The 22,830-nt window shown below is 37.4% G+C and overlaps 1 protein-coding gene across 2 annotated transcripts in view; it reads right to left on the reverse strand.

Annotated features, from left to right (window-relative positions):
• Positions 1–8,028: 8,028 nt before the first annotated feature.
• Positions 8,029–22,830, reverse strand: part of LOC110033073 — a 34,182-nt gene continuing 19,380 nt past the window's right edge. For both annotated transcript variants that reach the window (XM_020736934.1, XM_020736933.1), the window contains exons 12-14: positions 9,048–9,123; positions 8,899–8,949; positions 8,029–8,365 (exon numbers count right to left, since the gene is read on the reverse strand). In XM_020736934.1, coding sequence (XP_020592593.1) covers positions 8,142–8,365; positions 8,899–8,949; positions 9,048–9,123 — 351 coding nt within the window. In that variant the 3' untranslated portion in view covers positions 8,029–8,141. The remainder of the gene's footprint in view (positions 8,366–8,898; positions 8,950–9,047; positions 9,124–22,830) is intronic.

The following is a 22,830-nucleotide window of genomic DNA, read 5'->3' on the forward strand; positions in this document are numbered from 1 at the left end:
GTTTCGGGCAAGAGTTTGAGCTCAAAATTGGCTCTCTGTGGTGGAATTGAGTGGGGGAAATGGATTGGATGTGCTAAGGGTCCCTCAGGGAAGCTTTAAGGGGAGTTTGAAAGGCTTTGGTGAAAAAATTTTTACCACCTTCTCCATGGCCGTGAGGGGTGGTTTTTATAGAAAATGGCCAAAGGGGAGCTTAGCTGGTCATTTGAGAGCTTAGCCCCACTGCTTAGGTGTCAAGCAGAGGGGTCCTCAGCTCAATTTGAGCTGAGGTGGCTCCTTGGCATGAATTTGGGTTTTCACCATGTGGGGGCTCACGGTTTTGGATTTTAGCTTGGGTTAGGGTGGCTAACCAAGGCTTGGACCATGGTTAAAGCTTATGATGGGCAGTAAAAATGGCACCATAGGGTTTAGACATGTGTTGGGGCAAGTACATTGATTTAACCCTCTTATTATCTTCTTAAAGGCTTTTTTCAAAAATTTACCCATGGGATAAATATCAAGCCTAACCATGTGTTGTTGTACTTACTCACCTGCATGTATGAACAAAAACACAAACTTGCATGTTAAATAAAGATGTCACCCTGCATTAAAACCAAAACAGCTAGGATAGCCGCAAAACCCAAAACGAAAACCAAAACTAAAATCAACCAAGATAAAATTCACCGTCACAACATTCAAAATATAAAGACAACTCAAAATTTAATCACAAACCTCATAAAACAAAATATGTAACTAAATTAAGATGTCTTTATCGTTAAGATGTCTTTAGCGGATTATCGGGAATCCCTCAGAGGAGGTAACCTACGGTTACAAACAAGGCTGTCTGAATAAAAGTATAGAACTCATTAAGTTGAGTTTAGTAAATTCATTTGGACTAAGTGAATCCAATTGAAAATAATGGTGCCTTGAAAATAAGGGTACCGGAATGAGGGAACAGTAGGATCCTAACCGGTGTCACTTTAATTAACTTAAACATACTCCATAACATTTAAAGAACCATAACCATAGGGCCACCCGATTTGACATTATAACCTGACACCTTAGAAAACTTGAACTCACCATGATAAGCACCATGATAGCTAGCTTGGTGGGCAGCAAAACCATCTTCAACAACAAAACTTGTCTTGCCCAGCTAACCCAATCTTCCTTCCTTAGACTTAAACAACAAAGCCATAGGACTTCAAGGGTGCTTGCTTATGCAACGTAAATTCTCACCTTATCTTTAGGCCTTTGTATAGCCCTATTATACAATATAAGCCCTAACTCGTTTTAGGATTTCGAGGTCGTCGTTTGTCACAACCTAAATCCTCACATCTGTCAGGCTATTTGTGTGATCGTTTCACACGAATGTAAGCCCTACAATAAAAAAAATTGACAGAATGAAACACTTAAATAATTTCTCCTCTAAACCGAAACCAAATAATAGGATAGCCTAGGAAGTCACCGAGGTTCTCCTCCGGATCTATGAGATCCTCTAGTTCTCCCTCCTTTGGATTCTACAACAAATGTTCCAAATTTGAGTCATTCTCATTTCACACCTCTTTGTCCGATTTCGTTGAAAAGTCCTATCTTTTGACTCTTTGAAGATACTATTTCCTGATTTTTATCGAGAGTTTTCTTAAGTGACCTCAATCATTTAAGATATAATTAACTATATGGGCTTGCCCTTATAGGAAGCTTTTCTGAACCCAGCTTAATATAAACTCTATTTAATTCTTCATATTAAATAGGGGAACTTGTCGCAAATAAAATGGTTTTCGCAGACCAAACATATGTCATATATTTCTTAGATTAAGCTTCACCCTCAAGTCTTGTGTTTATTTTTTGAGATAGACACAGGATTTGAGATATAGTACACTTTCGTTTAAACTATGAAAAATATGGGGTCAGTTTGATTTCATATTTTTCTAAAACTATAAAAAATATGGGGTCATTTTGATTTCATATTTTTCTAAACTATATATATATATATATATATATGTAAATTTAATGTCCTTCCGAAGCGGGCGACGAGATTTTAATTCCGGCGGCCGACAGCTTCCGACGGGCAACTCCACACCCAAAATAGTGTCAACAAAGCCTTAAGGGGCAAAATGATAATTATGGAATTTGAGCCTTAAATAATGTTTAGCTTTTATTAGAGGGTAAATGGGTAATGAATGATTATGATCAACTTTTTTAGATGATTGAAACACAAAGGATTAAGTGGTGGAAACCAATTCATCACCAATTACAATAAGAGTAATGTTGTAATTTATTGAATTATTATGATTTGGAAGTTAATCTAATTTCAGAAGATCATAATACACTAATTAATACCTCTAGTTAATAGTTTGATTATAACACAATATTTGATCAGAATCAAGCTCAAATAATTTAACATCCTTAAAGTTATAAATCTGCAAATTTACACATGAAATCTTAAGGGCTTGGTAGTGGGTTAGGTTTAATCTAACTTGTTAATTGAGGTTTAGGAATGAAACAAAATTAATTTTAAATACCCTTGAAACACTACTAGCCCGACTTTAATCAAAGAGGTTAAGTTCATTAATATATCAACTTTGCCCTTAAGGGTCTCCGCCCACGTAATTCATGAATGAAACATCAGATGACAGTTACCCCACTCATTGGGATGATTAAAACGTCAAGGTTTGTTGAGCACGAGATGTATTAACTCATTAAAATTAAATTTAATCTCGGACGATTAATTCAACAACATAATAAGTTCAAATGAACTCAAAACATTCGAAGAGATACTTAAAAGTTGTTTAGGCTTATCCCTCAAATACTGTAATGGTCTTTTGGATATTTTGAAAGACAAATAAACTTATTAAGATTTGTTCAAGAAAAACATCCATAGAAATACCATAAACCATTCGGTGCTCACTCATGGTAGTCAATTGTACTCGGGTTGAACTCCACTTTTAAGATCTATTTTTTCTTGTGCATTACCTTATATATATGCTTTAATGGCTAACATTTGAGTGGGAGGAGCGAGAAGATGACAGGTACGCCTTTATAGTTTTATTTACTTTCTTTCATTTTATTTACTGCATTTTACTACTGAAATAACATACCATGCATGCTTGGTTGATAAAATGAAAACTTTTCAAAATTAAAAATTTAAACAATTTTTAAAATTAAATTAAATAATTTCAAAGGTGGTCATAAATCCTTTAAAATACAGTTAAACATAACACGTCATTTTGAATTTATGGGAGTCCCTCGGAAGAGGTAACCCATGATTGATAACGAGATCTCCCCAGTTTAAATGAGCTTAACAACTCGTTTAAGCTAAGTGAATTTAAAAGAAAATAGCGGTACAAAAATAAGGGCACTGTGGGATCCTAAGCGATGTCACTCTAATCAATTTAACCCCCCCATAATCATTGAACTGAACTTGTCATTTAAACCATTGAAACGTTACGCTTTAAGACTGCTACTTCACCAAAGAGCTTGGAGCTAACTTCGGAGCTAGCTTCGAGGGCAGCATTCTACAACTGCAAGTGGATCTACAAGAGCAATCTTTCCTTAGAATTAAACAATAAGCCATAAGATTTTAAAGTCGTTTGCCTAGTGCAACATAAATTCTCACTTTATCTTTATACATTTACACAATCATGTTGTGCAATTTAATCCTTAACTCGCCTTAGGATATGAGATTTTTGTTCATGATGACATACATCCTCCTATCTTCCAGGCTATTTGTATGATTATGTCAAACAAATGTAAACCCTAAATAATAATAATTGGCAGGATGAAACATTCAGTAATTTCCTTCCCGAAATTGAAGCGAAACCATATGATTGCTTGGAAAGTCATTAGCGTTCTCCACAGAATTTGTGATAACCCCTTGTTTTCTCTCTTTAGATTCCATAACAATGTTCCAAATTTGAACCTTTTCCATTTTACACTCCTTCGTCTGATCTTTGAAAAGTCCTATCTTTTGGAATTCTTGAATACAATATTTTCTGATCTAAATTGAGAGTTTTCTTAGGTGACATCGGTCATTTAAGATGTAATTAACTATAAGGGGTTTGCCCTGAAACTTTAAGAACCCAGTCCAAAACCAGCTTAATATAAACCTTATCTAATCTTTTATATTAGATAAGAAAATTTGTCGGTCAACATAAATGGTTCGTAGACTAAAACATATGTCATAAATTCTTTAGTTTATTTAAGTAAGTTGCACTAGTAAGTAATATGTTTATTCTTTAGGATAGATATATCACTTACAATGTTGTGCTCATTTATTTAAACTATTATTTATATGGGATCGGTTTGGTCTCGTATTTTTAAAATTAAAATATTACTTTCCAAAATTTAATATATATTATATAAAATAATATTTCTTCCTAATTTGGTGATCGACATGCTCATAATGATGATTATCAGCAGAGAAGAGTACAACATGATATTGCATAGCAAGAGGCTATGGTTAGATATCTTATGGGTGATCATAATGTAGAATTTCCTACAAGCCTCAGTTTTACGCCTTATGTGCAAGATAAATTTGAAGAGGAAGAAGCAGAAGAGGAAGAAGAAGATGAGGAATATAATGAATAATAATTTTTTGGGGTGTATATACTTTTAAAAAAAGTAATGATTCAATTTTTTAAAATACAAAATCAAATCAATCTCATATCTGTAATAGTTAAAATGATCGAGCAAAACACCGCAATAAATATATCTACCTCAAAGGATAGATACACTACTTGTTGGTGGTGTTTGATTAAATATACTAAGAAATTTATGACATCCGTTTTAGTTTACGAAAAACCATTTTTTTATATTGATTGACAGAGTACCCTATCTAATATGAAGAATTAAACAGAGTTTATATTAAACTAGGTTCTTAAAGTTTTCTATAAGGGCAAACGCCTATAGTTAATTACATCTTAAATAACAGAAGTCACATAAAAACACTCTCGATTTAGACCAAGAAATATTATCTTCAAGAAATTCAAAAAGAATAGCTCTTTTCAAATATTGGACAAAGAGGTGTCAAATGGGGATGACTCAAATTTAGAACATCGATTTTAGGAATCCAAAGGGAGATAAACTAGGGGTTGTCACAGATTCTGAGGAGATCATCAGTGACGTCCCAAGCTATCATATGATTTGGCTTCAATTTTGAAGAGATATTATTGAATGTTTCTCTTACCAATTATTATTTTTTAGGGCCTACATTTTCTTGACACAATCATACAAATAGCTTAGAATATGGGAGGATTTATGCGTAACGAATAACAGCCATGGAGTCCAAAATAAGTTAGGGCTTACTTTGTGTAACGTGATTGTGCAAATGCCTAAAAATAAGGTGAGGATTTATGTTGAATAAACAAACAACCTTGAAGTCCTATGAATTTTTTATTTAATTCTAGGGAAAAGATGGTTGTTGTAGTTCCTAGTACTGTTGAAGATCCTCGTGTTGTTGTCGATCGCTGTTGTAGATTGTTGCCCCAAGAGTTAGCTCCAAGCTCCTCGATGAAGTAGCAGTCTTAGAGTCTAAGGTTCAAAAATTTTACCATGTGTTTTAAGGTTAATTTGGTAAATATGAGAAAGTTTAGGGCCAAATGCTAAAATTGGGTACTTATGTAAAATTGCAGTTCAATAGGATGTTAATCAAGAAATTACCCTTCATGAGCCATGAGACCAAGGGAAACCCCACTTTGGATGCTCTATTTGTTGGTCTTAGCCAAAACCTAGCCTAGGGCTAATGGTTTAGGGGACCATCTACATGAGATTCCAAAAGAGTAATGGGTCAACTAAGCATATTTGGTTAATGGTTAAGGTTGTGTGTGTAAGTGAGGGGTATCAAGTGTATGTGTGTGTGAGACTGACGAAGACCAAATCACCCTGGGTCAACCCTAAGGCCAAACAGTTCTATGGAGACTCCACTTGAGCTTACCCCATATTGGCTCCACCTATTGAGTACTAGAGTTTAGCAATATGTGAAACTTCAAGCTGAACAAAGAAGAGTTTTAGAATTTCTAAAAGTGAGGGTGCCATCACTTGTCCTCTAGGATAGTCAATAAGAAAGTACTATGGCTAGATCCTATCTTTCTAAAGAAGAAAATAAACCTCAACTAAAAGTGAGGTCAACAAATGGACCCCCAATAAGTGTGGTGTGCTGGGCAAGCACACCACACGTATTGGTGTTGACCAAAGAGATCAAAAAAGATAACAGAACTGCACAAGCTAATGCACTCTGAACAGAACAGAGAAAAAATGAAGAAGATTTCCGCTGGGGAGTAAACAGGGACTCCCGCTGCTAAAAAAGGAAAGGGGATGCTGAAGACAACCATTGGGGAAACTGATGGCCATGGTGAAGATTAGATTTGATTTTGATGTCTTAAATTTTAATTTTGATTTTAGTTTTGATTTAAAATTTCACGGGATAGAAATATGTTTTGGGAGACAAGATTGAAATGGAAAGCATAGCGACTCACATCTAACTCGAGAGGCCAATCGAAAGTGTAGAGAAATATGAGAATATGATGTCTTACTCCATTTAAGGTGATCTTATACCCATCCTGAAGGATGGGGAATTAGAATTTAGGTACTGACCTATGGATGAAAACTGAAATTTTGGTACCAGCCTCGAAATGAGAATCAGAAGCCTTGTTCCATTGAAGGGGGCCTCACACCGATCTCGAGAATTGATAATTGGATGCCTTGTTCCATTTAAGGGGCCTCACACCTATCTTGAAAGATAGAAATCAGAATTTAGGTACTGAGCCCAGGATGAGAACCGAAATTTGGGTACCAGCCTCGGAATGAGAATTAGAAGCCTTATTCCTTTTAAGGGTGCCTCACACGAATCTCGATGATTGAGAATAGAATGCCTTATCCAATTTAAGGGGGCTCACACCTATCTCGAATGATAGGAATCATAATTTAGGTACTGACCCCAAGATGAGAATTAGAATTTAGGTATCATCCTCGGAAAGAGAATCATAAGCCTAGTTCAATTTAAGGGAGCCTCACACCGATCTCGAGGATTGAGAATAGGATGCCTTGTTCCACTTAAGAGGGCCTCACACCTATCACAAGGATGGGAATTAGAATTTAAGTACTGACATCGGGATAAGAATTGGAATTTAGATACCGACCTCAGAATGAGAATTGAAAGCCTTGTTCTTTTTAAGGGGGTCTCACACCTACCTCGAAGGATGAGAATTATAATTTAGGTATTGACCACGGGATAAGAACTGTAATTTAGGTACCAGCCTTGGAATGAGAATCTAAAGCCATTTTCATTTAAGGGGGCCTCACACCAATCTTGAGGATTGAGAATAGGAGGCCTTGTTGCATTTAAGGGGGCCTCACACCTATCTCGAAGGATGAGAATCAAAATTTAGGTACTGGCCTCAGCATGAGGACTAGAAGTTAAGTACCAGCCTCGGAATGACAATACGACGTCTTCTTCCAGTTAAGGGGGCCTCACACCAGTCTTGATGATTGAGAACAAGATGTCTTGTTCCATTTAAAAGAGCCTCACATCTATCTTGAATGATGAGAATCAAAATTTAGGTAGAGTTAAATTCTTAAATCATTTGTTCTGTTTAGTAGGTCCTAACATGGGAGGAACGCCTCACAATTGCGCCTCTAATTCTTTTTTTTATATATATCTTAGCTACCTTGACAACTAGAGTTCCAAAGTTTCGAGCAACTCTTTCAATCTCCTAAATTCTTACCCCTCGATTTTTGCAGCCGATTTTCCCATTGAATATCAAGGGTCCTTATCCAGTAGGAGTTAAATATTTATTCCTTATAAAATCCTACATTTAGAAATCCCAAGTATTCCCAAATATTTATTCCTTACTTTAAAAATCCTATGAAGTCCAGCATTGCTAACGCTACTGAAGTATAAACATAGATCATTCATTCAACCTCACTATCAATCCAACAAATTAATCCTCCTCCCATATTAACAAAATTGAGCATCGGAGATCTGACTTCTTAAGTGAATATACTTAGTTGTGCATGAGGAAATATTCACTTAAAAATACAAGTAAAGAGCGGCCATTTGAATTGTCCCACAGAACTGAACTCCAAATTGTGTCAACAATAAAATAAATTATTGGAAGCATTCCTCGCTACAGTGCCAGGATCTCATTATCTGTATGGAACTAAACTTTTCAAACACTGCATTTCAATACAAAGAGGGCACAGCCATGCCCATTGACCGCAATTGACAATGTTCCTTCTATTAAACTATAGTCTTTCCCACTCCAAACCTCATGGCAGTTGCATGAGCTGTTTGTGGGCAATCTGCTGCTAAGAACCTTAGACAAATCGCCTATCTTTGCAGATATTGTTGTGCTCCCTTGATTGAGATTGAAAAATGACAGATATATTTCTCCTGTGTCAAATAGAATATTAAATAAGGAAACATTCATAAGCTAGGTGATGGGTCTTCACAAAATGAGATTATTTTTTTTTAATCCTTTCCAGTAAAAATGAAAAAATAAAATAAAAGCAGTGCAGGTAGAATATGACGAGAGGTTGGTCAAAATCACGTCATTAAGATTAAATTTAAAAAGGGAAATTTACATACATAACACATTCTTATGTATTTACATATCTAACACCCAAAGGTTGATATTTACATTCATGGCACCTTCATGTCAAAACCCTATGCATGAAAATGTATAGTTCACTTTTAAAAAGATAATTATGGTGACATTTTTGTCTTGTTACGAATTTGAGTGGTATGCATGTAAATATGAATGTTAGGCTTTAGATATGTAAATAAATAAGTTTTATGTGGTATGTATGTAAATGCCACTACAAAAACAAAACTAACCTTATGCAAGTAAACATGAATGTTAGGTGTTAGACGTGTACTTACGCAAGTATTACGTATGTAAATGCCACTACAAAAACATAACTAACCTCTTGCTCCAGTGGCAATCCAAGAGCGGGCCCCTGCAGCATTTTCGGAATCTGCACACATTTATATTAATTTGGTTTATTGGTTCACTGAAATTCCAGGCTTATCGTATTGATGGAAACGATAGTCAAATGACAATTAAATGCCTTGCCTTTCGCTGATTCCATGGTTGCACACAAACCAGAGGAGGGGTTGATTAGAGTTCCATCATGACTTAAGCTCCACAACTGCATATCAACAGTACATTTCTTATTCAACAAAAAATCAAAATATCATTTGATGATATAAGATTTATAATTTACTAATACAACTTATTTTATTTAGAATCTACGCATCAAGTAGCATAATAGGAAGGCGAAGATCTTGTTACTACAAAAGGAACAAGCGTGATACTGATGATCATGAAAAATAATCAGCACGACATGCTTCAAAATCTTATTGCAACATTATGAGTGACCATAACACCAGATTTTAGAGAACGACGGGAGATTTTTAAATTTCTCTTACTCTTTATGAGACAAACAGCAAGAATGACACAAATAATCAGGTAAAATGTTTAAGCAGTCTCATCATGCTCATAAATAATCACGAATATTAAAAATGCTGTTGTCTAAGTTTCATTTTGATAGAAAATCCAACCAATTTTAAGTTTCAAGAAAGAAGCCACATTTTAGTTACAGCAGCAAACAGCAAGAATGACACAATGTCAGATGGACGAAATTAGGAAACATGCTATAAGCTAATTCTGACAAATAACCACGAGTTTGATTGATATGCCAGGGATGCCTGCCCATTTGCTGCTATCTTGTGAACTAGATAGCATCCCATAATGGAGCCTGCAACAAATTTTGCATCTAAGTTGCAAGGGTCATTGTCTCATACATAATGAAATGCAAAACATCATGTACTATATGGAACATCTTTTTAAGAAGCCTAGGGGGCTGCTGGCAGTGGATAAAAGAGAGAAAGTAAACACTCATAAAGATCATTTCTCATTTCTCAAGCTAAATGTCACGGATTAACTTATCTCAAGTCACCCATATGGCTTTAGCGCTTTTCCTTAGCACTAAATCTGTCTAACCCTCACAATGTTTGGGCTTGTAAACATAAAGCACTTTAGGAAGAGTAATGAGAAGTATTGGAGAAAAAACAATTCAATAAAAAAGAGTGATTACAACACTTGAATGGTTGGGAACTTTGGATTCAAATGAGGGCAAAGGATTCCTATATATACTCCCCTTCAAGTCTAAGGTAATCTTCAAGATTACATTAGAAAAGTCTAGTTTCTATATAGTTCCACACCATTCTCTTACATATATAGCCCTAGATCTTTGGATTTTTTCCTTCTAATATTCTCTATAATGTGGTGGAATCTTCTAGAGTTTCTTGAATTGCTCTCCTCCATCTGGTCTTTCTATAATCTTTCATCCCATGATTGTCTTGCCAATTTTATTGAAGGTGGTTGAGTGTGACACTCTCCCGCACTAAAGTTCGCAATGCCCTCATTGCGTCATTCTCCTGATACTGTTGGATTTTTTTTTGAATTGTCATAGTGTGTCTTCATGCTACTAGCTAGCTTCGCTATCAGGCAATGATCTCCGCTTGATAAGATGCTCCTTGTAGTTTGGCACCCATCGTCGCCTAATCACTCTGTCTGCCGGTATTTCTTCAATTTCCTTATCAAAGGAGGTGATTACAGTTGTAGACCTCGCTTGGAAATCCCTCTTAAAGGGTCTTCCATGTCTTCATGATAAGCTTTCAACATACTTACATGAAAGTCTTGTTGTATCTTTAATTTTGGTGGAATGTTGAGCTTGTAAGAGACCTTTTCCACTCGCTTCATTATCTCGAAAGGCCCTTCGTATTATTGAGTCAACCCTTCATGTACCTTTCAAAATGTTTAGAATTGTTGGGGTAGAAGTTTTACAAGGACTAGATCTCCTTTAAACTCGATATGCCTCCTCTTTTTGTCTGTCCACTTCTTCATCCTCCTTGCGGCTTTGTGTAATTTCGCTCGAGCTCTCCTTTGCTCATTCCAGGACCTGACAAACTTGAAGCAAACTTGAAGGCTGAAGATCTTTTCCTTCATGGTTGGTTGTAAGAGAGACAGGAGTCATGGGTTATTGTCCCACAATTATCTCGAAAGAACTCTTGTTGGTGGCTTTGTTTGTTTGTAAATTGAAAGAAAATTGTGTCACATCAAGCAATTTGGTCTAATTTTGTTGATTTACATTCACACAGTGACGCAAATATAGCTCTAAGAGGGAATTGATCCTCTTGATTTGTCCATCACTTTGAGGATGAATACTTGTAAAAAAGTTTAGATATGACCCTAACATCTTGAATAGTTCAGTCCAAAATCTCCCATGAATCGAGAATCTCGATCGTTGATCATGTTTTGTGGTATTCCCCATAGCATTACCACGTTGTAGAGAAAGAGCCAGCTTTTCGACAATGTAGTCGGTGGGAGCAGCGATGAATGTTGCATACTTGTTGAACCTATCCACCACGATTAGGATGCTTTCAAATCTATTTGAGTTTGACAAGTTGGAGATGAAGTCTATAGAGAAGCTCTCCCATGGTCTTCGAAGGATAGTTAGTGGTTCCAACAACTCCACTGGTTATTGAAGGACCACTATGTTGTTGGCAAATAAGACAAGTGCGAACCTATTCTTTTATCCCATCCTTCATCTCTAGTCAATAATATTTTTTTTTAGAAGTGCTAAGGTTCGCTTCATACCTAGATGTCCTGCCCATAAAGAGTCAAGACATTCTTTGATTAGCTCATTTCTTGTCCAACCTTGGTATGTAGATGTGTCGGCCTTTAGTATAGATGACATCTTCATCTATCCATAACTTTTTGGTTTTTCCTACCTTCACCAAAGCAATAATACATTGGGTTTGTAGATCAAAGTTCAACCATTCCTTGATTCTGCTTATAAGGGAGCTAGAGACTTGTGAAATGCTTGCAATTTCGGCTTTTCGACTTAGTGCGTCCGCTACTACATTGGCATTTCTTGGATTATACAAGATGTAATCAAATTTCGCCAAGAAATTTCGTCATCTTGCCTGTTTGGGACTTGGCTTCTTCTGGGTTGAAAGTAGCTGGAGGCAATATTACCTGTCATGACCCCCAAATTTAGAGCCGAGCAGATAGTGTCTCCATGCCTAAGACAATGTATGATATTCATCATCTCCTTTTCTTGGATTGTGTAGAGACGCTTTGTTTTATTAAGTTTCCAGCTTTCATAGGCAATTGGATGTCCACCTCGCATGAGTACTCCCCAATAGTGAAGTCAGATGCATCAATGTGCACTTCATATGCCTTAGTATGACCAAGAAGTCTAAGTACGGGCTCTTCATTGATTGCTCTTCATTGATTACACTTCATATGCCTTAGTATGACCGTGAGCATTGGTTAGCCTGAAAGACAGAACAAAAAATTCAAACGACCCATAGCTAGTCACACAATTGGTCTTCACTTCATTCCCTTATGCTGTCCCCACTTGATAGTAGTCTAAGCGGAGATCCAATTCTGATAAATAGGTTGAGCTCCCAAGCTGATTAAAAAGGTCGGCGATAAGAGGAATTGGGTATTTTTCCTTCACAGTAATTTTGTTCAAGGCCCAGTAGTCTATGCACATGCGGAGGAAACCATCTTTCTTTTTCTGAAATAGAACCAGAGCACCATATGGGGCTTTAGATGGTCGACCGAATCTTGCCTCCAACAACTCCCTAAATTGTTTGTGTAGCTCTGCCAGCTCTGGAGGTTCCATGCGGCAAGCTCCCATTGCTGGTGGCATAATCCCTTGCTCCAGCTCAAATCTGATGATCGATCTCCCTTCTTGATGGTATTTCTTTGAGTAATTCTGGTGGTGAAACATCTTTATAATTCTCAAGTATTGCCACCAATTCCATTGCCAAGTCTTCTCGGGGCTTCAATTCTTTATCAGAGTCATGAAGAATATCCAAGTAGCACTCCTCTCGTCGGATACCCTTCATGAATTGAATGGAAAATAGCATTTTGGCTTCTTGCTTCCTAGTTCTTGTTGTTGGTACTAGGAAAGCTTAGTTACCCTCCATGATGCATATATTATTGACAAATGGTATTGGGAATGCTCTCACTTGGTCCAAGAATTCTAGACCAAGGACTAACTTGAAATCGTTCATAGGAATGATGGAGAAAATCAGCGTACCTGACCAATCTCCGACACAAGTCTTCATCCCTTTTGGCCACTCCATGGATTGACCTAGCCGATGAGTTGACTGTTTTGATGGAGCACCCTCCTCCAGTTATTTGCAGACCCATCCTCTTCACTTCTTCAAAAGAGATGAAGTACTAAGAAGCTCTCGTATCTATCATTGCTTTAGTTGATGTCCCACCTAAAATCACCTCCACAAACAAATCCTTTTGCCTGGGTTTTGGAGAGGAATGCACCACGTTGAGTAGTTACATTGCTCCCACTTGTGTTGCCATATCGCTTCCTTCTTTCTCTTGATAGCTTGCAAGGAGAGAGTTTAGAGCTTTCTTATGGGGGCAATCCCATGCCCAATGAAGTCCTCCACAAAGCAAGCAGTTATTAGGTGGTTTAGTTTTGTTAGTGTTGTTAGACTTCCCCTTGACTTTTGTCTTGGATGTGGTCAATTCGCAACAGGTCTCTTCCTTGTGTTGATCCTTGTCTTCCCCACATTTGACATAGTTACCCTTCTTTTCCCTTGGCATTGTACACTCCTTTGAATAGCTAATTAAGTTTTCCACGACAGTGATGGTGGCAACGAGATCTTGAACTTCACGCCTCTTACGCTCAGTCTTCACCCACTGTTGGAGTCCATCCATAAAGTTGAATAGAGCAACCTTATCAGATATGTTGGGAATTTCATGGACCAGGCTAGTAAACTCCTTAATACATTCTTGGATCGAACCCGTTTTATTGAGCCTTCGTAATCGAGCACTAGCCTCATCCTTCTCAGTCTCAGGATAAAATTGTCTCTTTAGCTTCCTTTTAAAGTCATCAAAGGTGGATATGATACACATACCTTTCTCAATGTCTCCACACCTTCTTCTTCACCACAATATAGCGATGTCTGAAAGATAAAGAGTTGCATTCTTATCTCTTCAACCATAATCCCCATCGCTCCAAAGTATTGGTCAAGTAATCATAGGAAATTGTCCACTTCCTTCGCGTTGCGAGCTCCTCCAAAACTCTTTGATTTTGGCACTTCAATACGCTTGACTTCGAAGGTATGATGGTTGGTGGATGTCACTAGTGGCCACTTGAATAGAAAAATGTTTTCACGCATCTCCTTCAAGCTAGCACGTACGCCACTCATCTCCTCTTCATGGGCTCTTCATACCTCATGGAGCTCATCCATCAAGTCTTCCTGCATCTTTGCCATTAGGTCCCTTAAGGACTACTCCAGTTGGAGCATCATGCCTCTTATCGTTGAATGGTTGTGATCTCCTCCTCAAGTCCATCAACCTTTTGGCCAAGATCTTCTATTGGGCCTCCATGTCATTCATTGCCTCCTCCACCCGAGCAAGATGTGAATCAGAGTAGTGCATGATCTCCTTGGACTTATAATGTGGTTTGGATGCAGCTGGATTTCGTTGCTTCTAACGACCTTTCCCTTGTTGAGATGATTCCATAATAAAGGCTACCGACTCCATTACATGTTCTTTGATGCTTATTGACATGCCTTCAAATCAATACTTTGATACCAATTGTCTTGTTTTAACTTATCTCAAGTCATTCGTGCGGTTTTAACACTCTTCCTTGGCACTAAATCAGTCCAACTCTCACAACGCTTGGGTGTATAAGAACAAAGCACCCTAGGAAGAAAAGTAAGGAGAAGTATTGGAGAAACAAACACTTCCCTAAGAAAGTGAGATTATAATACTTGAATGCTTGGGATCCTTTGATGAATTCAAGTGAGGGAGAGGGATTCTATTTATAGTCCCCTCCAAGACTAAGAGAATCTTCTAGATTAAATTAGAAAAGTTTAATTTCTAGATAATTGTACATTATTCTCCTACATACATAGCCCTAGATCTTTTGAGCTGTTCCTTCTAATATTCTCTAAAATGCGACAGAGTCTTCTAAAGTTACATGGATTGCTCTCCTCCATCTGGTCTTTTCTAGAACCTTTCATCCAATAGTTGTCTTGTCAATTTCTTTGAAGGTGGCAGAGTGTGACATAAAGCTCAAAATAATTCAGGAGAATCGATATTTATCCTCCAAAGGACCATTTTATACTTTAATTTTAGATCATTTAACTGTTATTTTTTCTCAAGTAGCTCTAGGTTTTGAAACATTGAATTTTGAATTTAAGCATTTACGCAATGAAGGAAAAATAGGTGAATTTGTATAAAATAATAAGATAAATTAATGCCTTCAATTAACATATCAAGATAAATTAATGTCTTCAATTAGTATTGCCATTCATATTCAGCTCTACATCTTCAATTTTCTCTTTTGAGGGATGATTATAATGACTATAAATAGCCCACTTATTTAAATAAAAAGATCATCATTTAGCAATTACAAAATATTTGAGTTTATTTATTTAATTTAAGAGCTTGATGATCAAACTCTTGGCATCCTTAATAGGAATGCTTGCTATTCAACGCCACTTCTTTTCTTTCATCACTAACACCTAATGTAGCTTGGTTTACTTTTCTCCACTTTTGAACATCATTTCCAACCTTCAGCTCTTCTTCATAAGCCCAAACTTCAGCTCTTCTTCATGAGCCCAAACTTCATCTTGATGAAATTTCAGTGATACATTTGTTTCGCATTTTGTCTCTAAGTGTAAAGCCACTCATCCACCTAATCATTCTCATCTCGGCAACACTTCACTAGGGCTGATAATCTATTTAGAATTATTAGAAACTTGAAACTTATATATATCATCTTGATTTTCTTGTTAACATAATTGTTAGCATATTTTTAACATTAAAGATGTTTTATTTTTTTTAAAAAAAGTTAACTAGCCTCCATATATGTCCACTAACACGTTGAAAAAGATAAGGCCTATCAATTGCACCCTACCCACATTCTGAGGTGTGTCAATAGTAATAGATGAAACCTTAAAGATCAAATCATTGAACACATGTTTCTAATAATATAGAAAAGCGGATAGACTTTTTGAGAAAACTTTGCTAAAAAGAAAAGATTTAAAAAATTTAAGCCAAAACATGTAGCTGACTATCTCAATTTAATTCTTCAATGAATTGTTCACTTAAGCCTAGTAACATTAATGCAGCACTTCATGAATTATATGAGTCTTACATCAATGACATCCAAGAGGATGTCATAGTAGAGGAGTCAGAGTGGATAAAAGAAAGTAAAGAAAATATTGTAACACTAGATAATTATTGACCATCAATTAGCCCATAGAAACTAATTTTTGTAGAAAACAATCTCAGGCAACTTTTTATTTCAAATCATTCTACCCGGATCTGAAAAAACTCATTTTCACACTCTTGTCTGTCACTACACAAGCCATTCTTACCCTTAGATTGTCAAAAATTTAAGGGGCATACATTATAAACAGCAAAATCATAATTCATTATAACTTGATATTAGAATTAAGATATCCTAAAATATTTTAAAATAAGATTGAATCAAATGAACCAGAGCATCAGCACATGCACTTATATGATACCCTTTCAGAGAGCTACGGCTAATAACCTCAACTAAGTATCATTATTGGCTAAACTTCACAAGTCCTGCCCATTTGGATTTTCTTATTGTGAATGTCAGCACCCAGAATTTTAAGAGAAAATGTATTACTAGCAAAATTGTTGCTTGAAGTAATCATCGCCTCATTCTTAAATAATCTTAATATGAGATTGTTAGACCTCATTTTTAGTGAGGCCTTAGTCTCCTACTCTTAGAACCTAGGATCTAGCTTTAAGAGTTCTTATTGACCATCCTAGCGGACTAGCAATGGAGCCCACCTCCCGTAGAACTTCAAGCTACTTCTTGACTCATTTTTGTGAAGAACTCGCATGTGTGGTTCCAAGCACTCAACTTCCAGTTGCAAGGGCTAAAGATCAACATGTAGAGAGCCCGAAAATGAGTTCCTATAGGATTAAACAGCCTTAGGTGAACTCTTTGTAACTCGATTACTCGTGAACGCCGCAATTCACGCACTCACTGCACCACACACGACTTTGACTTGAATCGACTCACCCGTCGGCGAACTCGTCCGGACGACCCCAGATGACGAAACGGACCGCACGGATGCGTCCAGGACGTCGACTTTAGCTAAGAGGGACACCCATATTGCTATGTTTTAGCGCGAGCGACTAACACGAAAATCGATGCACGTTAGCAGGGCGCAGGTCCGGGCTCAACCTAGATTTAACTTGGGTTTGATTCAGGCTGAGCAAGGATTAAACAATTTTAAATCTTAAATTTCGAATTTCAAAAGAAAGTCCGCCCAATCTCACTTTAATTAGGTGTTATGAGCTTTCCATTTGAATTTCTCAATCAACGGAATTTCTCAATCAACGGAATCCATTTAATTCCCGACGTCCGGCGTAACGTCTTAATCGAAGGGGCGTAATACAAAGATCCCGTTTTCTTCCCATCGCTGAGGAGCTCGCCTTGTCTCGCCTCTCGGCATCGAAGCTCGACTGGTCTCGCCTCTCTGCATCGAAGCTCGCCTGGTCTCGCCTCTCTGCATCGAAGTTCGGCTCGTATCCTTCCTCCGTAGCGAATGAAATCCCCGCTTGCTCCTTCTCCCGCAGCATCGAACGAAACCCCCCGCTCGACCCCGTCTCCTCTTCTTCCACCGATCGAAGCGCTCGAAGCACCGAAGAAGCTCTGCTCTTCCCCCGCAGACCCCGCTTGTTTCTCCTCCCCCGACCGAACAACTGTTTGAAACCGAAGAAGCTCTGCTCCTCCCCCGCAGACCCCGCTTGCTTCTCCTCCCCCGATCGAACAACTGTTCGAAAAAGCTCTGCTCGCCTCCCTCACTCGCAACTTCTCCTCCTTGTTCCGAAGTCTGCTCCCACATGAAATCCCTCACTTGTTCCTTGCGCGACAGAAGCTTCCTCCGCAGTCCTGCTCTTTTGCGAATCGATCGCGGCTCCCGATAGAAGCTTCTGCTCGCTTCTCCTCAGTGCGACGGGACTCGTGCTCGACCGAACTCCCTCCTTTCTCAGCGCCGAAGCCCCGCTCACCTCTCGTCCGCGTCAAAGTCGCTCGCCTCACTCATCTGACCCTCCCTTGCCCGCATTGGACGTAGGAGGAACACAAAACTCCCTAGAGCTTCTGAAAAGCTTTGGAATACTGAACCTTAGCGATTGCAGTAACTGGGTAACGAATTCTTGTTTTGTTCCTATACTGCTCATTTTATTTATACAATACATGCCATCTAGGAGTTAGGAAGATTTGCATACGCATCCACTCAATTCATGTATTTTTACGTGTCTCTTGCCTCAAACTTTCAAATGAGTATGCATAGCACTCAAATATTTTATGTTGCAACAAAACAATGCATTTACCTATCTTTTACAAAAACACATAAGCTTCAGTATTTGTATGTCTACTTGTTGAATTGAAACTTTCGGAATGACATAGATGTTGTTTTAAGTTTTATAAACTTGTTGTCTTAGAAAAATAAAATGCTATTTTGTTTGTCCTGTATTTCTGCTGTTGGGAAGAGTTAAATGTTGTCGTATTCAAATCATATTATTGCTGCTTGGAAGCACTAAATAACACTGTTTTGACTCTTCGATTTCACTGTTTTTGGAGTTTCTACAAGTGTTGTTTGGGTACATTTAAAAAAAAAAAAACTGTTTGAGGCAATTTAAGTGATGTTTAGGGGTTATTTTGGGACGGGTTAAGACTGGTTTCGCTGCAGTTTTTGGAGCTTTAAATATACCTTTTTTTTTAGGGAGATTGTCACTGTTTTGGGCTAGTTTTCCTAGCTAATTTTGTAACATTTAAAATTTATGTTTTGGGCTTACATGAGAGCTATTTGAGGAATTTTAAAATTGTTGTTTGGAACATTTTAAATGTGGTGCTTGAAGCTTTTAAAAGTGTTGATTTGGAGTACTTTAAAGTGTTTTTTTTTCCTTTTGGGTTGACCCCAGTCAGGTTTTGGGCATCATTTAAGCACTGATTTACATGTTGATTTGAAAACTTTAAAAGTTGTTATTTTGAGCCGCTCAAAACATTGTCTTGGAGTAGATTTAAACGCTCCTCTTGAGGGCTGATTTAATTACAATATTAAAGGAATTAAATTTTTTTTTTAGATAAACGTTTTTTTTAGGCTGATTCACTTGTTTTTCCCCCGCTTTGGCTTTATTAGTTTTAGAAGTGGTTCGGCCTCCTTTTGTTTTATTTATTTTTAAATGGTTAAGTCCAAAAGTGGGAGTTTCTGATTTAATTATTTGGAAAACACTTAAGTGAGGGTGAAATACCTTGAATCACTTTAAGCACAAGTTAAAGCACTTTAAGCACAAGTTAACTTTAAGCACAAGTTAAAGCATAGTCTTCCTAGATTTTAGGAGCACACCCTAGGTGAGAGCTCACCCACCTAATTCTCAACATAGTCTTTCTAGATTTTAGGAGCACACCCTAGGTGAGAGCTCACCCACCTAATTCTCAGCATAGGCTTCCTCGATTTTAGGAGTGCACCCTAGGTGAGAGTTCAGCCACCTAATTCTCAGCATAGATTTCCTAGATTTTAGGAGTACACCCTAAGTGAGAGCCGATCCACCTAATGAGAGTACCTCCACCTAATTCTCAGCACAGGCTTCATAGATTTTAGGAGCACACCCTGGATGAGCATTCATCCACCTAATTTTTAAATGAATAATGAAACGTGTCACTGGAGCCTGATTCACAAACTGATCAAGACACTAGACACTAGGATGCACTGAGAAGTATTTCATGCTTCCTTAATTAAATCAATAGGGGCAAGCGAACGTTGCAGATACAAGTTGAACAGTCTCGACAGATCTACCAACGTCCTCGGCATAATGGTCAGTTGTCATTTTAGCAGAGGTCTTATCAAACAGATTGGGGGAAACCTCCGAATATAAAGAATCGTAACCCTGAGTTCAAGCTCCCTGAACCGAAGAAACCAGACGAAGTTGATGAAAAAGATCATCCGATGTACTGCCCATATCACAGGCTGATTGGACACACTATAAAAAATTGTTTCACTTTTAAAGATTAGCTTGAGGAGAACTTCAATAATGGAAGCATAGTGATCCCGGAAGAATTTTTTAAAAGAACCCAAAAGAACCTGAAAAAGGTTCTATCAATATGATTTCGGTTGAGCCTAGTGTTCCATTTGACTCCGATGCAGCTGACAAATGATATATTGTATCTTGATCACTATTGTACTACTTTTGTTGTCGAAAGAGATGTTAGTGATATCAATATTTTTCTGTCTCTTCCCTCACACCGCAATAAAAGAAAGAACTTGTTTTTCAGAACTGTTCAATGTGTGGAAAGCACAGTTAACAAAATATTCAAAGTTCGTTAACAGGACAATCAAGAAAGGAGTAATCAAAGATAAAAAATTCCAGCATTGTGAAAGAAACTATGACTTTAGGAGAGAATGAAATTAATGCCCTAATAACTGAGTCATCCACTTTAAAGAATTCAGACTGGGTCCTAAATTGATTTCAAAATAAGATGGTGTGGTTGAAATACGAGTAATTGACTTGCGATATCACGAGTTTTTTAATTTCCTGCAACATGACAGGGTCCTGACTTTCAAACGAGTTATAATATCCCAGAATTCGTCTTGAAAAATATTTAAGGATTGTTAGTCGGAGGAGTTTGGAATTTCAAAATCTTTAACATACGTTCCACCAGATATAGTAATTCTCAGAAAATTCTCAGAAGGCAAACGGAGCGGCAAACGGAGCAAAAAAAAAAAGTGAAAGTCCCCTGAGAAGAAGCTTGAGGTGAGCATAAAATCAAAAATTGGTGTCTCAATTCAGACATTCAAAATCTTTAAATCTTATTCTACCAGATATAGTAATTCTCAACAAAATAAGGGAAAATGATATAAAAAAAAGGAAATCAAAGCAAAAAGAAAAGTCTCCCTGAGAAGAAGCTTGAGGTGAATGTACAATCAAAAATTGGTGTCTATTGAAATGTTTATTAATGAGACTTGAAATGTTTTCTTAAGGAAATTCTTCTGATATTATACTCAGAAAAAGGTTCATTGATCTCAAATCTTTTGGTTGGTTATTAATTGACTCATAAATATCTTTGATAAGTGAAAAATATTTTGATCACACGATCAAAATTTTGAAATCTACTTAAGTTCAGAAAGAAAGAATTAAAAGTAAATGGTTATGTTATTAGCAAATTAATGGAAAATTCTACATTGAAGTAATATCTTTCAATGCCCAGAAGACTCAACCCTGACAACAATTGAAGAACGTCAAAACGATTCCTCAGAACAACGTGGACAATCTTTACACAAATCAGTGATAAAAAAATGACGATATCAACTACAACAACGGTACAAGGTTGCAGCCTCTCGAGCTGTGACGTCCTTAGAAGTGGCACACCTTTATGTGTACTTGAAATAATACAATTCCAATAGTACTTTAAAGAATGTGTTATTTTTACACATGCCTCCAGTCAATGGATAGTACCTCAAGAAATACTATGCATTCCGACATTTTAAAAACAAAACTTTGTTCTTAGAAACACGAATGCCGCTTCTGTCTAAAACTGGGTCCAAATCTTAAAATAAATGCAACAAAATAAAATTCAAGGTCAAACAAATCTCAACATCGGAATGAAATGAAACACAACACCGAACCAAATAAGCAAAACAATAAAAATCAAAATTTTGAGCATCACTTCAAATTTCGACCTAGTCATCTTAAGCCTGCTCAACCTATCACCAACGTCATTTCTCTTGGCCCGAAGTTTCCTACCACAGGAACTCTAGGTCCTATTGCTCGTGTGAATGACGCTTAGCTGGTTCTACGGAACCACATCTCTTATCGCATGGACATTTTCTTTGATCGTTTATTGAGATTGATTTAAGTCTCCGACATTCTTTCCCAGTGTGACTGACATTTTCTGGGAATTTGGCGTAATTTCCTTGATGGTTGTCATTTCTTAACTAGATCTAGTTCGGATGTAATGTCCCCGGCGGTTGTCCGAGCAGGTATAGTTTCTCCGCACTTCATAAACTTCTACTGACACTCTCCACACTGCATAAATTTTCACAAATACCACATAAAATTTCATAAAATTCAATGTCAACACTGCAAATCTCTGCCAAGACATCTCAACAAAATTCTGCACTGCATAATTTCCCACATACATTTTTCACAATTCTCTTAAATCCCACAAACTTCCCATAAAATTTTCACAAACTTCAAATTTCAATATCCCGAGGATTGGTGTGAGACCCCCTTCAATGGATGTTAAGGCTTCCAATTCCTTCAAATTTCAAATTCCAGAGGATCGGTGTGAGGCCCCCTTCAATGGATGTTAAGGCTTATGATTCCTTCAAATTGCAAATATCCGAGGATCGGTATGAGACCCCCTTCAATGGATATTAAGGCTTCCTACTCCTCTTTGCCTCTTTGGTTGGATGTAAAGCCCCCTTAAATGGATGTTAAGGTTTTCCTTCCTAATGTTACCTCCAAATTCAAATTTTTGCGGAGTGGAATAAAGCCCCCTTCAATGGATGTTAAGGCTTCCCACTCCTTGTCTCTTAGGTTGGATGTAAAGCCCCCTTAAATGGATGTTAAGGTTTTCCGTCCTAATGTTGCCTCCAAATTCAAATTTTTGCGGAGTTGAATAAAACCCCTTCCATGTATGTTAAGGCTTCCTACTCCTCTTTGTCTCTTTGGTTGGATGTAAAACCCCCTTTAATGGATGTTAGTGTTTTCCTTCCTAACGTGACAAAAATATTTTTCCGCTACCACTTTG

Source organism: Phalaenopsis equestris, unplaced genomic scaffold (assembly GCF_001263595.1).
Source record: "Phalaenopsis equestris unplaced genomic scaffold, ASM126359v1 Scaffold001084, whole genome shotgun sequence".
Lineage (NCBI taxonomy): Eukaryota > Viridiplantae > Streptophyta > Magnoliopsida > Asparagales > Orchidaceae > Phalaenopsis > Phalaenopsis equestris.